Raw genomic sequence first — 17,018 nt, 5'->3', positions numbered from 1 at the left:
CATTTAAGTTACAACAATAGAAAAACAAGGTCTGCTTAAAATAATACTACACAAACATTGTATGTTTTCATGTATTTATTGAACATGACATGTAAACATTTACAGTGCAGGGTGGAAAAACTATGTGAACCCTTATCCTAATGACTTCTCCAAGAGCTAATTGGAGCCAGGAGTGAGACAACCTTGAGTCTAATCAGGGTGATGATATTGGATGTGTTGCTCAAAGCTGTCCTGCCTTTAAAAACACACACCAGTTTTGGGTTTCCTGGTTTCAAGAAGCAGTGCCTGATGTGAACCATGCCTCGCAGAAATGAGCTCTCAGAAGACCTATGATCAAGAATTGTTGACTTGCATGAAGCTGGAAAGGGTTACAAAAGTATTTCCAAAAGCCTTGATGTTCATGTGTCCACTGTAAAACAGACTGTCTACAAATGGAGAAAGTTCAGCACTGTTGTTACTCTCCCTAGGCGTGGTCATCCTGTAAAGATGACTGCAAGAGCACAGCGCAGAATGCTTAATGAGGTTAAGAAGAATCCTAGAGTGTCAGCTAAAGACTTACAGAAATCTCTGGCCCATGCTAACATTTTTGTTGACACATCTACAATAAGGAAAACATTAAACAAGAATGGAGTACATGGGAGGACACCACGGAGGAAGCCATTGCTGTCCAAAAAAATATTGCAGCGTGTTTGAAGTTTGCGAAAGAGCACCTGGATGTTCCACAGCCCTACTGGCAAAATATTCTGTGGACAGACAAAACCAAAATTAAGTTATTTGGAAAAAACACACAACACTATGTGTGGGGAAAAAAAGGCACAGCACACCAACATCAAAACCTCATCGCCACTGTAAAACATGGCGGAGGAAGCATCATGGTTTGGGGTTGCTTTGCTGCCTCAGGTCCTTGATGGATTGTTGTCATTGATGGAAAAATTTATTCCAGAGTTTATCAAGACATTTTGCAAGAAAACGTAAGACCATTTATCCGCCAGCTAAAGCTCCACAGAAGATGGGTGATGCAACAGGGCAATAACCCAAGGCATACAAGTAATTCAACAAAAGAATGGCTTAAAAAGAACAAAATACGCCTTCTGGAGTGGCCCAGTCAGAGTCCTGACCTCAACCCGATTGAAATGCTGTGGCATTCATATCAAACATCCCAAGAATATTGCTACATCGAAACAGTTTTGTGACGAGGAGTGGTCCAAAATTACTCCAGGTCATTGTGCAGGTCTGATCTGCAACTACAGGAAACGCTTGGTTGAGGTTATTGCTGCCAAAGGAGGGTCAACCAGTTATTAAGTCCAAAGGTTCACATACTTTTTCCACCTTGCACTGTGAATGTTTACATGCTACACAGTGGATGTTTTGAAAAGACAGTGGCACAGGAGCGGGGCAATGTGACTTTAAAAGCAGAATGCCACTTTTTGATCTCCGCTCGCGCAGCTCGTTCACATGGCACCCTGGCTCCCGCTTAGAGCCCACCTTCGCATCACCGGAGGAAAAGGCCGCCGATAGGACTGCGTTATGGCCCCCGATTCCAGCCAGGACAGCCGCCTGACGGACGTTCAGGAGAGACTCCCGGCTGTGGCCGTGCCCAGAGAGAGCTGGGAGGGGCCGGTCTTGGCTCGCCTTCAGCGGGGGAGGTCGCCGTCATCGAGAGCGTGCAGGGGCGCTACTTCTGCTAGAGTTTTAGCAATTGCTCTTGGGTTGGGTTACATCATCGCCAACAATATTTTATAAAAAAATCTCCAAACGATACAATGATATAACCCACACAATCATGCACTACATTGCCAAAGAAAGGCTAGAGTGGTAGAGAAGTCAGTCTTTAACAGTGTTGAGTGTTGTACTTGGATTTCTTTTTTTGATGTAATGAGTAATCTAACTCTTTAGGTCCGCCATTTAAGTACTCAGTTATTAAGTTATATTTTGAAACATGTAATCCGTTATTCAGAAAATGTATGTAATCCTTGAGCCAGATAGCAGTGTTTGTTTGTTTGTGTTTGTGGGTGTGTGTGTGTGTGTGTGTGTGTGTGTGTGTGTGTAAATTTAAAAGTCGTCCTACAAGCCCCGTCCCCACCCACCCCATTAACCCGTCCCCCTCTGTTATCCCTACTGTTAGTAGTTAACAAATCATGGGCCAAACTTCGCTGAGTGATGATGATGGAATAATTATAAAGGGCTTGATTAAAACAACATGCAATGGAAAAGTACTCTTACTAGTTACTTTTATCAGAAGGTACTGTAATGCTGTAATGTAACGGATTACTTTTTAATGACTTTAAACCTTAACCCTCGAACACCTGTGGTTAGCGAAGCTGTCCGACTGAAAAAGGAGTCTAATTTAGGTTGAACCTGACTAATGCCTCTGTTGCAGAGACAGAGCTGAAGGATGACTGGGTCGGTGTTGATCTCCCTGGGCGTGGTAGTCAAAGCTTTGACTAGCTTTTTACTCTTGCAGGAATCCTGGAGGGGGCTTGGGAACATGCCCATCCAGTCTACATGTGTTTTGTAGATTTGGAGAAGGCATATGCTCGGGTCCCTTTGGATTTTCTGTGGGAAGTACTGTGGGAGTATGAGGTGAGGGAATCACTTTTCAAGGCCATCCAATCCCTTTACGCCCAAAGTGAGAGCTGTGTTCGGATTTTCGGTTTCCAATGGGTTTTGTAACTGTCACCAATTCTGTTTGCGATTTTCATGGACAGGATATCAAGGCGCAGCCGTGGGGAGAGGGTTTCCAGTTTGGTGGGCTAAGGATTGCATTGCTGCTTTTTGCAGATGATGTGGTCCTGATGTCATCATTAGTCTGTGACCTGTATCGCTTGTTGGAAAATTTAAATACTACTCAAGATAAAAAAAAAATATATATACTCAGCAAAAAAAGAAACGTCCTCTGACTTTCAACTGTTTTTACTTTCAGTAAACTTAATGTGTAAATATTTGTATGAACACTAAAAGAGTCAACACCATAAGACATAAACTTAAAATGTTTCACAATGTGTCCCTGAATGAAGGGAGGCTCAAAATCAAAAGTACCAGTCAGTATCTGGTGTGGCCACCAGCTGCTTGAAGTACTGCAGTGCATCTCCTCCTCGTGGACTGCCTATTGCGGACTGTCTGAGCACTGTGTTGTGACAGTCTGATTGTGTGTTCCTGGTGTGACTCGGGCAGTTGTAGTGGCTAGGGATGCACCGAAATTTCGGCCGCCGAAAATTTTCGGCCGGAATAGCATTATCGGTTTCGGCCGAAACGTAAGAAAGCGCCGAAAATCTAAGCCGAAATTGTCGCCACGCCTCTCCCATCCTCCCGTCTCGTTCGCGCTGTCATTACGCATCAAACACGGAGTATGTCGGCGGTTTGGAAGCACTTGGAAGCAAGTTTTGTTATTGTTAAACAGCCTTATTACTGTTATTTATTATCAATAAAAGTTTGATTGCTTAATTAATTTGTAGTTTTTTTAATACAAACAAAAAGAAAATATTTCGGTTTCGTTTTTGGCCCAGAATTTTCATTTCGGTGCATCCCTAGTTGTGGCCATCCTGTACCTGTCACGCAGGTGTAATATTCGGATGTACCGATCTTGTGCAGGTGTCTTCCACTGCGAGGATGATCAGCTGTCCTTCCTGTCTTCCTGTAGCGCTGTCTTAGGCGTCTCACAGTGCGGACATGGCAATTTATTGCCCTATCCACATCAGCAGTCCTCATGCCTCCCTGCAGCATGCCCAATGCACGTTCACGCAGATGCATGGAGAACATTGTTTAAACCCTTTACAGTGAAGATCTGTAAAGTTATTCGGATTTTTACAACATTATTGTTGAAATAGACAGTCCTGAAAAAGGGTCGTTTCATTTTTTGCTGAGTGTGTGTGTGTGTATATATATATATATATATATATATATACACATACACACACACACACACTTAAAACACTGGGTTGTTTTTTCTACCCAAGCGCTGGGTTGCCTCTGTTGGGTAATTTTTTTGGGTTATTTACAGAGAGTTGGGTAGTTTTTGTGTAACCCAGCTGCTGGGTTGAAGTTTGCTTGGCCCCACCCCCAAAGTTTACCGGTGTATTCAGCGGCTGTCAGTCAGAGCTTCGTGTCTCTCTTGAGCTCCCACACCGCTGGGTAAAATGGCGTTAAATACAAGGTCTGTATACACATGTTCACTCACCTAAGTCACATATGACTGAAAAATTATTAGTATATGTAAGATTTATTACTGTTACCGTGTTAAGGTAGTGTTTTTCACCAGCTAGTAATTTACTCCGCAGTCAAATTCGTCCGCATTTCTCCCAAGTTATAACAATATTTTACACCTTTCTCCCTTTGGCAAGTATGCAAATATGCTAATATGACTGCTGCATGTAAGCTAACCAGGTAGCCCTCTTTAACAAAAGTTGCTAATTAACTATCAGTCAGCTGTACAGATAACTACTAGATGGAAGTATTAATATTTGGGTGATTGTAATGTGCCAGTATGACCCCAGCTATAAAAATGCATTTCCTCGGTAATTAGCTTAAAATCAACGCAGACCACAAAATCAACTAGTTTGAGGATGACTAAAACAAGAACAAAAATTATATATATATATATATATATATATATATACACACAGTATCTCATAAAAGTGAGTACACCCTTCACCTTTTTGTAAATATTTAATTATATCTTTTCAAGGGACAACGCTAAATATATGAAACTCTGATAGAATATAAAGTAATCAGTGTACAGCTTGTATAAATCGTGTAAAGTTGATGTCCCCTCAAAATAACTCAACACACAACCATTAATGTCTGAACTGCTGGCAACAAAAGTGAGTACACCCCTAAATTAAAATTTTTAAACTGTGCCCAGTGTCAATATTTTGTGTGGCCACCGTTATTTTCCAGCATTGCCTTAACTCTCTTGGGCATGGAGTTCACTAGAGCTTCACAGTTTGCCACAGGAATCCTCTTCCACTCCTCCTTGATCATGTCACAAAGCTGGTGGATGTTAGACACCTTGCGCTTCTCCACCTTCCGTTTGAGGATGCCCCACAGATGCTCAATAGGGTTTAGGTCTGGAGACATGCTTGGCCAGTCCAGAACCTTTACCCTCAGTTTCTTCAGCAAGGCAGTGGTTGTCTTGGAAGTGTGTTTGGGGCTATTATCATGTTGGAATACTGCTGTACGGCCCAGTTTCCGAGGGCAGGGGATCATGCTCTTCTTCAGTATGGCACAGTACATGTTGGCATTCATGGTTCCCTCAATGAACTGTAGTTCCCCAGTGCCGGCAGCACTCGTGCAGCCCCAAACCATGACGCTCCCACCACCATGCTTGACTGTAGGCGAGACACATCTGTCTTTGTACTCCTCACCTGGTCGTCGCCACACACACTTGACACCATCTGAACCAAATAAGTTTATCTTGGTCTCATCAGACCACAGGATGTGGTTCCATATTCCATGTCCTTAGTCTGCTTGTCTTCAGCAAACTGTTTGTGGGTTTTCTTGTGTACCATCTTTAGAAGAGGCTTTCTTCTGGGCAACAGCCATGCAGACCAATTTGATGCAGTATGTGGCATATGGTTTGAGCACTGACAGGTTGGCTCCCCATCCCTTCAACCTCTGCAGCAATGCTGGAGGCACTTACACGTCTATTTTCAAAAGCCAACCTCTGGACATGATGCTGAGCATGTGCACTCAACTTCTTTGCTCTACCATGGTGGGGCCTGTTCTGAGTGGAACCTGTCCTTTTAAACCGCTGTATGGTCTTAGCCACCGTGTTGCAGCTCAGTTTCTGGGTGTTGGCAATCTTATTATAGCCTAGGCCATTTTTGTGTAGAGCAATAATTCTTTTCTTCAGATCCTCAGAGAATTCTTTGCCATGAGGTGCCATGTTAAACGTCTAGTGACCCGTATGAGAGTGTGAGAGCGATAACACCAAATTTAACACACCTGCTCCCCAAGGACTTCCCTGAGACCTTGTAACACTAACGAGTGACATGACAACGGTAAGGAGAAAGGGCTAATTGGGCACAATTTGGGCATTTAAATTTAGGGGTGAACTCACTTGTTGCCAGCAGTTCAGACATTAATTGCTGTATGTTGAGTTATTTTGAGGGGACATCAACTTTACACCATTATACAAGCTGTACACTGATTACTTTACATTCTATCAAAGTTTAATATCTTTAGCGTTGTCCCTTGAAAAGATATAATAAAATATTTACAAAAATGTGAGGCGTGTACTCACTTTTGTGAGATACTATATATGCTTTATCCCAAAAGCCATGCTTTTTGGTAGTAGCTGTCTCCCTGTTTTTGTTTCAGGTTATCTATACCCTAGCTTTGTCATTTTTTTATTTAGTATAAATCCTATTACACATTAAATAGATAGTCTTATTCAGTTTAATCTTTGTTGTATATATATCTACATGTAGATATACACACACTCCCCTAAAGGATTATTAGGAACACCTGTTCAATTTCTCATTAATGCAATTATCTAATCAACCAATCACATGGCAGTTGCTTCAATGCATTTAGGGGTGTGGTCCTGGTCAAGACAGTCTCCTGAACTCCAAACTGAGCTATGCAGCAAAGCATTTGTGAAGCCACAACATGCACAACCTTGAGGCGGATGGGCTACAACAGCAGAAGACCCCACCGGGTACCACCTTATCCGAGTTTGCTGGCCAATCAAACACAGGGATACCATGGTCCTTAAACCAGCTATTAGGGCATTTGGCAGTGTAAGCAGGTGCCACGTCCTGCCGGAAAACTAAATCAGCATCTTTATAAAGCTGGTCAGCAGAGGGAGGCATAGAGTGCTCTAAAGCTTCCTAGTAGACAGCTTGTGCTGATTTTTTACCTGATAAAACAGTGAACCAATGCCAGCAGATGGCATGGCTTCCCATACCACCACCGACTGTGCAAACTTTACACTGGACCTTAAGCAACTTGGATTCTGTGCCTTTCCTTTCTTCCTCCAGACTCCGGGACCTTAATTTCCAAATGGAATGCAAAATTTACTTTCATCTGAAAAGAGGACTTTGGCCCATTGAGCAACACTCCAGTTCTTTTTGTCACATTGCTGCAGTAATTCATTTAAAGGGGAGTGCCAAGGATTGCATGTTGTACATGTTCATACTTTTCAGTAGTCCAACATTTCTGTTAGGTTTTTTAAAATTTTTTATTGGTTTTAAGTAATAATATAATTTTCTGAGATACTAAGGTTTGGGTTTTTATTAGCTGGAAGTCATAATCAAAATTAAATGAAATAAACACATCAGTCTGTGATAATGAATCTATACATGTTTCACTTTTTGAATTGAATTATTTAAAGGTCCTACACATTATATTTTTTATTAAATTTTAATATGATCTTTAGGGTCCTAATGAAAAGTTTGTATTATACGTTAATTAAAAATTCAAAAGGATTGTGTAAAAAAAACACTACCTGGTAAAACCTAGCTCTGTTTTCAGCAACCTGTTTCACTACATGCTAATTTAAATGCTCATGACCTCTGCTGAGCCCGCCCCCCCGTTCTGTGGGGCGTGACACGTCGGGTATAGCGACGGAAGTGTAGTCCAGTGCGGGCAATGCTTTGGACTGCATTACCCACAAAGCATTGCCACAACGCAGTGCTTTGTGGGTAATGCAGTCCAAACTGGAAAACTATGGATTATAGAGCCCGAGCCTGTTTTCTTCAGTCGTTTTTGGTTTGATTTAAGTACGGAACCTACGCGGAAGTTTGTAATATCGCCTGACCACGCAGAAATTAAAAGAATGGACATGCATCGACCCGTTTGTCTTTCTCATCACTGCATGTGCATGAATTAACGGGCTGTTGCGCTGCCGCGAGCAACAACAACAACAAAAGCGGAGAAACTTACCGAGAGAGATACGGACGCGATGTGTTTACTGATGTGTTTACATGACTTCTTAATCTTCGACAGACATCGTTATAAACCATCTAACGTAACAAAGGTAAGCATAATGTAGTTTTCCGACTACGTACACAGTTTGCAACTAGACAATCACCTTAATGCATTGTTTATTATAAGCGGGCGATTAGGGATTATATAGAGACGGATGTACATAGAGAAGAAGCCATAACCATGTTCTATGAGAGTGTAAGTTAACTTACACTCCGCATTTATCGTGATTATTAGAAAAGGCGATCTGCAAAGACTCATAGTAAAATAAATCACCTTCACTGAGCCTGGTGAAGATGAAGCAGGAACACGAAGCGTTAGTACAGATAAATTTTTTAGGAGCAGCTTCCTAGTAAAACCTGCTTTATATTGACCCGTGTTTATAAAGCAGTCTGGTGAAAAATGATTATCGCAAACATGAACGCATTTAGGTAAATCAGCGGGGACGTTAGCTTTAAAAACTAAATTCAGCCACTGCCTCCTCAGTGGCTCAGATACCTAACCCTAGGTAGGTACCCTAGGTCACTAACCCTAGGTAGTGAATGACGACTGCTGTGTTCGCTATTACACCCAACAACTGTACACAACACTCGCTTAGGCGCCATTTTGCTCCAGCGGCGAAAAACAATGGCCGACAGCTTCTTCTCACTCGGGGCGGGTCTTTGCTAAAACACCAGTGTCAATCAACTTGTGTAGGAACGCCCTCTTGTGGTGTGGCGTCACAAGGCAAGGCTTTTGCGATTGGCCTGATTTCAGAAGGGGGATGTTACTGTAATAAACGAAAAGAAAACCACTGGGCGGCTCTTTATCATCTCAAAATAGTGCATGTAGTGCTGTATGACCCCTTTAAATACATATTCCTTTCGATGATATTCCAATTTGTCGAGATGCATGAGTGTGTGCGTGAGTGAGCGTGTGCAGCTCTGGAAAAAAATAAGAGACCACTGCAAAATAAGTTTTTTTTTTTTTTTCTTACAGGTCCATGTATTGGTGATATGAACAATTTTGTTTTATTTTTTTGTGAACTGCTAATAATATTCAAAATATAACTATTGTCATTTAGAGTGTATATTTAAAGGAAATTACATAACTATACATCACAACGCAAAATCATGCAGTATTCACAGAACTTTGATAACTCAAATAAAACAAAATGCAAATAATTTGTTAACAATTGTGTGAATGCTTTGGCTAAGTAACATCAGTATTTGATGGAATAACCCGTTTTGCCGTTATCTCAGTATACAGTGTTTCGCACATATCAAAAGAGGTTTAAGGATTTGACTGTAATTTTAGTAGTTGTCTTGAAATTCATTCCTAGCATTGGTGGCTTAATTTATAAATTGATGGCATAAAACTCCTTATAGAATGTGGACCTATAAATGGAATTAATATTTAAATAAAATAATTAAAGTTCGATTTCTGATGTGGTTACCCCATGCATTATGTTGTTTGTGTTAGGCAGTATATGTTGGGCTCAAGTGTTAGGGGTCTTTGGGGAAGTGTTTTATTGAATGTGTGTGTTAACAGTGTCACGTTTGCATTTTGTAGTCTGATGCTCCAAGGCAGCATTGCAAGGACATGCCAACATATCCATCAACAGCTCCCATCATACTTCAGGTAAAATATGCTGTGTGTGTTTAACATTTACAGTGTTGCCCTATGCACTTCATCAGTGCATTTTTTCAAAGTTCAGGTTTATATATATATATATATATATATATATATATATATATATATATATATTTATATATATATATATTTATATATATATATATATATATATATATATTTATATATATATATATATATATATATAAATTTTATATATATATTTCATTTTTATATATATATATATATATATATTTATATATATATATATATATATATATATATATATATATATATATATAATATTTATAGCTTTACCAATTTGAGACTTTAACTCTTGATTCCACCTTAGACTAAGATCATATTTGAATTATGAAATAATAACATTATGAAATAAAATTCACACTAAAAGTAAACATTTAAAATTTACAATAAGTATACAATTTACAACAGGAAAATATAAGATAGGAAGAGAGAATAGGCAGCAAGTTAACAGGTTTAAGCTGTATGAAGATAAGGGGTGATTAGATCTAATCAGTATGATTAGGTCTTTAGTTCAGTTTTTATCTTTCTAGTTCTATCTTTTCTTACCTGTTGAATTTAAGCTCCCACTGGTACAATGAATGTTAAACATATTTACTTCAACACAGCACTAATTAGTATTATAAATTACCTTTCTATGATTTATTAAGGTAATATGGGTATGGAACCTATCAATACTGCTGTTAGTGCAGCATGTGGTGCAGCCATCTAATCCCTGGTTGGAGAGCAGATTGCTAGTGTAGCATAATTCTATTATAATTGTTTTTACGTTTATAATAGAAATGAACCATTCGATCAGCCAATGACCAGAACTGGCTGGTTTTCAGGTTAATTAGCCATGACTGGTGATTGGCAGATAAGCCTCATATATAAACGATTCTGTACGAAGCACAGGGGCTTTAGCATGGCGCAACAGAAACTCATTTAACTCAAATTGGTCCCTAACCAAACTTAAAACAAACAACCAAACGTATACAATAGTTCAGCCAGCTGTACAAAACAAAACATCTGAAGAGTTTTCTATTTGGACCGGACCTCTCCTCTTCAATGTCACGATCGACACCATCATGAGGAAAAGATTTCAAGATAGGTGCAGAGTTCAGTACTTCTAGAACAATTTCGCAACCAATCCCATAATTGCCATTGACGATGCATAGGCCATGAACATTCTTTATAATGTTGTCCAGTCATCTGGTTTAAAAATCAACGTAGTCAAGATGAAAATGTTGACGAGTGGATTTCAACAACCAAGCACTGTCTACCTTAACGGTACACAACCCTAAAGTCCAGGAATTCAGATATCTAGGACACAGGACTGATGGTAGTCCTTACACAGGAGAAAAGTAACAGCAGCTGCTGCTGCTTCATTAAGGTTGTTGTTCTTTGTGGTTTACTGGAAGCTGGCAGCCAGCTTATATGTGCATTACAGCCACCTGGACTGGTGTATGGAACATCAGGTTGGCAAGTAAAAAAATTGCTTTTATCTGCTAAACCAGTTTTATTTAGATACTTAATTAGGTCATCATATATATTTTTCAGGGCACCTTTAGTATCTTCTGTCATTTCTAGGCCAGTTTCTTGCATGGTTATCCTGTTTTTCCATTGTCATATTTTTGCACACACACACACACACACACACACACACTTTCTCCTTATTGAAGTTACCTAAGATCTCCTTGGTTTTCTTTTTGTTAAGCAGCAGGTTGTCAGCATACCTCACAACTAGGCGGTCCACCTCCTTTCTGTAACCTGACTCATTGTTGCCTCATAGATTGGAGTTGGAGAAGTATCCCTCAATACTTAGCTTGTAGCAGTGCTTGGCCATCTTAATGCCCTGCTTCAGATTAGCCCTGGCTGTACTGTAAGCCCCGTGCATCACCAGATTTAAAGGCCATCTTGCAGGCCTTCAGTAAGAGGCGAACCTGTTTGGTGGGAACCATGGGTTGTAAACATGTTCCAGTCAGTGTGTTGAAACCAGTCCTGAAATACAGAGTCTGCCCCCACTGGCCACACCTTGATTTGGTAAAGCCAATTAGCCTAATCTGCATGTCTTTGGACTGTGGGAGGAAGCCGGAGTACCTGGAGGAAAAACCCACTAAGCAATCCGAGGTGACACTTGACCCCAAAACCTGGAGGTGCAATGGTCTCCATTAATTTCCTCTTTCTAGACTGAAAATGGCTGACATGATATCTGATACTATTATTACCAATGCTTGATAAATCTTCTCCATCCACAAGTGCTACTTGTATAATTATTACTTAAACCTTATATACTGACAATTTGTTTGTTATTTATTTCTTAACTGTTATTATAGAATGCTTTGTCCTGTATAGTATCTTTTAAACCAATTGTATATATTAGTTTTCTGTAGTTTTTGGCTATTATTCTTGAGATTTTACCCAATTTAGCTTGAGATTTACTTTCTTACTCCTAATGGCATTTTTTACTTATATGGCTGCTACTGGGAATGTTTGGCCTTGAGAGATTATGTTAATCTGCTTCAAGTTGATTTGGCTGCAGACATTTACCCTATGCAACTGTGTCTGAGTGCTGTGCCTTTTAATGAAGCATTAGTTCATACAAGTCTACCTGAGTTTTCAATAACTAACTGGACTCCATATAAACATCAATTAACATCAACTGTTATGCTGAACTGCCTGCCAACTAACACACAGTATGAATGCAGATCAATTCCTGCTCTCTGTTTCATTCAGATGAGGATGGGTTCCCTGTTGACTCTGGTTCCTCTCAAGGTTTCTTCCTACTACCATCTCAGGGAGTTTTTTCTTGCCACTGTCGCCCTCGGCTTGCTCATCAAGGACTATCTGACCATTTTGATTCATACACATTTAAATTCCATACAAACTTAAATAATTCTTTTGATTGTGTAAAGCTGCTTTGGGACAATGCCAATTGTTAAAAGCACTATACAAATAAAATTGAATTGAATTGAATTATTAACTACAGGGAGGCACAAATGCGGTGAACAATAATGCACAACTTTTATTAAAATGTGGTAGATTTCAGAGACAGACACAACCACACACATGTGTAACCGGTGTTACAGTTAAAGTATAAATTTCAATTTGCTATGGCCAACTCCAAAAGAGTGTTCCTAGTACTTTGGGCTCTAGGAACGTGTAGAGCCTAAAGTACGAATACTAATAAGGAGACTTACATTTAGGCATTTGGCAGATGCTCTTATCCAGAGCGACTTACATTTTTATCTCATTGTACATCTGAGCAGTTGAGGGTTAAGGGCCTTGCTCAAGGGCCCAACAGTGGAAACTTGGTGGTTGTGAGGTTTGAACCTGGGATCTTCCGAACCATAGTCCAATGCCTTAATTACTGAGCTACCCCTGGACTTCAACACATCAATACCTTAATTAAACAATTTGCAATAACACTTACACATTTGACATTTCATTACACAAAACACTCACTGTACATAACAAAACATAAAATAACCAACAGAAGTGCATGCAACTCGTCCCTTTTTTTTTTCTTTGCTTTATGAGCTCAGCAGTCTTGTATTCCTAATCAAGAACTAGATCGTTGGGGCCCAAATACAGTGTTATACAGTGCAATCCTACCACACAGAAGGGTGAAAGAGCATATCAATCTTTCTCCAGTACTTGGACTAACCTGATATTATTTCTTGGTCTCTACTGTAGGGGTCATGTCCCAAAGTCCCACAATGCCTTGTGTTCTTGGCATGTTGCTATGTTGCCATAGTAAAAAGTATACTGCATAACTAAAGTACATAGAAAATTTAGGAGGATGGTTGGCAGCAGCATTATAATTATTTGTTTTTTTTTAATGCAATGGTAATAAATAAACTGCTTAATCAAATATGGGTCATTCAACTTTAACTCTCCTTGTATTTGTACTGAATATGTTGCACATTTTTAGTTAAAAATATTTTTAATATGGTTCCAGCACTACCCTCTGTTTCGTATCAGTGATGCTGAGTGCACAGGTGAAGATGCCGCACCACTCAACGAACGCTTTCAGCTTTTTAAAGAACGCTATGATGTGCTCTCTCAGGATGCCTCTAAGAAGGTAAGGTAAAATGTTTATCCCCCTGCTTTAATGTAGATTTAAAACACATTGATTTGACATGCAAGAAAAAAAAATTTGAAAAACCCTTTACTTCGTGAAATATCAACATCAATAGAGTATTTAACTGAGGGTACAAAAACTGCTGTTTCACCCATGGTGGTGGAACAATATTGTTTGTGTTTTTATATCTAAATTATGCAAATATTACGACGAAGGTGTAAAACAGTAAGTAAGGTCATATTATGGAAACAAACATGAATGAAAAAAAATGTGAAAAAAAATTAAATAAATGTAACTGTTAATTACTTGCTGAAACTATGGTTGAAACTATGCTCAGACATGTAGGTGTTGGGCTGTGTGGGAACGTTTCACTAACTGCTCACAAAGCAGTGCTGGTGGGGATGTGGCCAAGCACTGCTTTGTGAAGGATGCAAGAGTCGGGTAAGTGGAAAAGGATTCACACCTGTAGATAATGTAAATAATAAGTGACCTTGTGTTGCTGTGAGTCAGGTTATTATTTCCAGTCCTCTGCAATCAACCTTTTAAGCGAAATTTACACATTTACATTTAAATTACATTTATGTCGTTGCATTTGGCTGATGCCCTTATCCAGAGTGACTTGCATTTTTATCTCATTATACATCTGAGCGGTTGAGGGATAAGGCCCTTGCTTAAGGGCCTAAAAGTTGCAACTTAGTGGTGGTGAGTTTTTTTTTTAAATCCATAGACCTTCTAATTACTAGTGTAATGCCTTAACCCCCGAGTTCCACAGACTTAACCTGCCCGGCTGACCGCCTGCTTACGCGCATGTGCCATATTCTTCTCAGGTGTGTCCTTTTCTCACTTAGCTCACTTTCGGGACTCCACCCATGCTACTTGATAATGGCTCTTCGCCACAGACTTAATGGCTTTAACATTTCAACTTAACTCCCTTAATTGCCATCCGCCATCTTTTAATTTAGAGTTATATTTTATTGTTGCTACTTTGCTATTACTTGGTTTTAGATTTCGTTTCATTAGAAAAGTTAATTAAAAGACATTTTAAAATGATTCATCTTTATTATCTTGATTGTTACAACATACACTACACAAAAATATAAAATTTAATTTTTAAAGCTGATAACTAAATAGCTATTGAGTAAGTGTGCCATTTGCAATCCGATTGATCAATGTTGTTTTTAGACTTTCGGCTGCTCCTTCTGATGGATTGTCACAGCGGACCAACTGATTTGCGCAACAAACAATTTTACCACTTTTTATTCAACTAGTGATGAAAATTTGTACTGTATGATAATTTTAAATAAAATCAAGTTTTTTCTTTAATGCTTAGTTACTATCGTGGTTCCAGCCCCGACTTATTCTAAGTGGCCACACACACAGTGGCTGTGAGGTTTTCCACGAGAATCGTGTCCTGGAAGTCAGTGTCCCATCTTTCAGCTGGAGGAACCGTAACAACCCTAGCTTCATCCTGGTAACCACAAAATTACACACAATGTACAATCACAATATAGACACTTTTTTTGGAACATTGGTATACATTCATGCATTTATCCAACAGCACAGTACAAAAAAGTATGCTGATACAGATCAAGATCCTCAGTAATTGTTTATATTAGAACATCGGAGAGAAAAAACGTGACCTCTGTGACTTTAACCATGGTGTAACACTTGGATTTAATTAAACCACTAGTTACTTTGCTACGGGGTCGAGAATCAAAATATGGGCTTTTAAACTGCACTTCCGGTATTGCGCAACCGAGGCGGGACAATATAAGACGCAACACAAAACTAGATGTAAACCAAACCAAAGTGTATTAAACAAAACAAACCAACCACCAAACAAACAAGGTGCACCAAAAACCAATATATACAAAATATATACAAATATAAACAAAGGGGTGGAGTGTAAGCGTGTGTGTATGTGTGTATGATAGTCCAGAGTCAATGATATTGTTGTGTGTGAAATGGTGTACGGGAGAGATGGCTCGGCCTCACCGGTATATGATGGTAAATCCGGGAGCACGAGAAAACGGAAGGAGATGGGAATTGATGTGAGTCCAAGGAAAAGTAATCCACGGCAAACAACAATCTCTCTGTCTCTAATCCACCTGCAGCGCGCTGTCTTCATCTCTCCGTCTCGGGCCGCTTGCCGGTTCCGGCTTTATACCGGCACACGTGACCCGACGCCACTTCCGGGTTCCCTCGCGTTGCGATCGCGCATGCTCGCGAGAGCTTTCCCTGTGACCAACACGGTCTATGGGGACAAGTAAAACCATATAGGGCCCATTTCATAGTGCAGGTGAGCCGCATTAGCTCCGTAACCCTTTCCCTGCTATTAAAAATGCCCCTTTATGTGGCTGCGCTACAATGGCATGGTTGTTGGTGTCAGAAGGGCTGGTCTGAGTATTGCATGCTGTGATGCTTTTGTGCAAATAAACATAAAACATTGAAGTTGATGGGCTACAACAGCAGAAGGGATCCACTCCTTTCAGCCAGAAACATAATTCTGAATCTACCCTGAGCACAGGTTCACCCAAACTGGACAGTTGAAGATTTGTTAAAAATTTTTGTGTTCAATTATGTTATCTTTGACTAATAGTTAAATGTGTTTGATGATCATAAACATTTTGTGTGACAAACATTCAAAAGAATAAGAAATAAGGAAGGGGGCAAATAGTTTTTCACACCACTGTGTGTATATATATATATATATATATATAATTTGTTCCCTCCTAACATTTCCATGTGTATGTCTCTCTGTGTATAGGGAACCTTTTCTTCATCTGATTTTGCACTGTCCAAGTGTTTCCTGCCAGTGGAAAGCAGTATTATTGCAGTATATTATAGCAGTATGGTTATGATTGTGATGATCACCCTTGGATATCTGCGTCTCTACCATGGAATTTTGCATGCAGTAAACAGCCTTCTGGACAAGAAAAAATCTTTGTGAAACACAGACGTACACATGCACTATGGGTACTGTATATATGGTCAATCTGTACAATCTTATTTAATCTCAGTCTCTGTGCAGTAAGGAACTGATGTTGCACAGAGAAAATATAATATATTGCTAATACCATTATATTCCATCTATAGTTCTTTAAATAAATAAAAATCATGTCCACCTGAGTTAATATATTATTTTATTGGTGTTTTCTAATGGTCCACATGTAAAATTCCCTTTTGCAAAGCTGTTTTCTTTTTTTGTTAAATAAAGACATTCTGGTGTCATATTTGGAACAAGGGCAACAAATAGAAAACTCCTGTGTATCTCACTAATAATGGCTGCTGTTCTGTTATTTAGTGAATAATAAAACATGAACACTTTTAGAGGTATTTTATTTGTAAAATTACATTTCTTCTGACATTTCCATTC

General features: G+C 39.4%; 1 protein-coding gene across 2 annotated transcripts in view; it reads left to right on the top strand.

Moving 5' to 3' along the window:
- Nucleotides 1-16,972, top strand: part of mppe1 (metallophosphoesterase 1) — a 33,574-nt gene extending 16,602 nt beyond the window's left edge. The window contains exons 6-9 of one of the 2 annotated variants that reach the window (XM_053487793.1): nucleotides 9,478-9,546; nucleotides 13,520-13,642; nucleotides 14,973-15,113; nucleotides 16,410-16,972. In XM_053487793.1, the coding sequence (XP_053343768.1) occupies nucleotides 9,478-9,546; nucleotides 13,520-13,642; nucleotides 14,973-15,113; nucleotides 16,410-16,592 (516 nt within the window). In that variant the 3' untranslated portion in view covers nucleotides 16,593-16,972. The remainder of the gene's footprint in view (nucleotides 1-9,477; nucleotides 9,547-13,519; nucleotides 13,643-14,972; nucleotides 15,114-16,409) is intronic. The other variant, XM_053487794.1, reaches the window with a different exon arrangement.
- The last annotated feature ends 46 nt before the right edge of the window (nucleotides 16,973-17,018 follow it).

This window comes from Clarias gariepinus, chromosome 26, assembly GCF_024256425.1.
Source record: "Clarias gariepinus isolate MV-2021 ecotype Netherlands chromosome 26, CGAR_prim_01v2, whole genome shotgun sequence".
Classification (NCBI taxonomy): Eukaryota; Metazoa; Chordata; class Actinopteri; order Siluriformes; family Clariidae; genus Clarias; species Clarias gariepinus.
The sequence above is the reverse complement of the archived record's forward strand: the minus strand, read 5'-3'. Positions and strand labels throughout refer to the sequence as shown.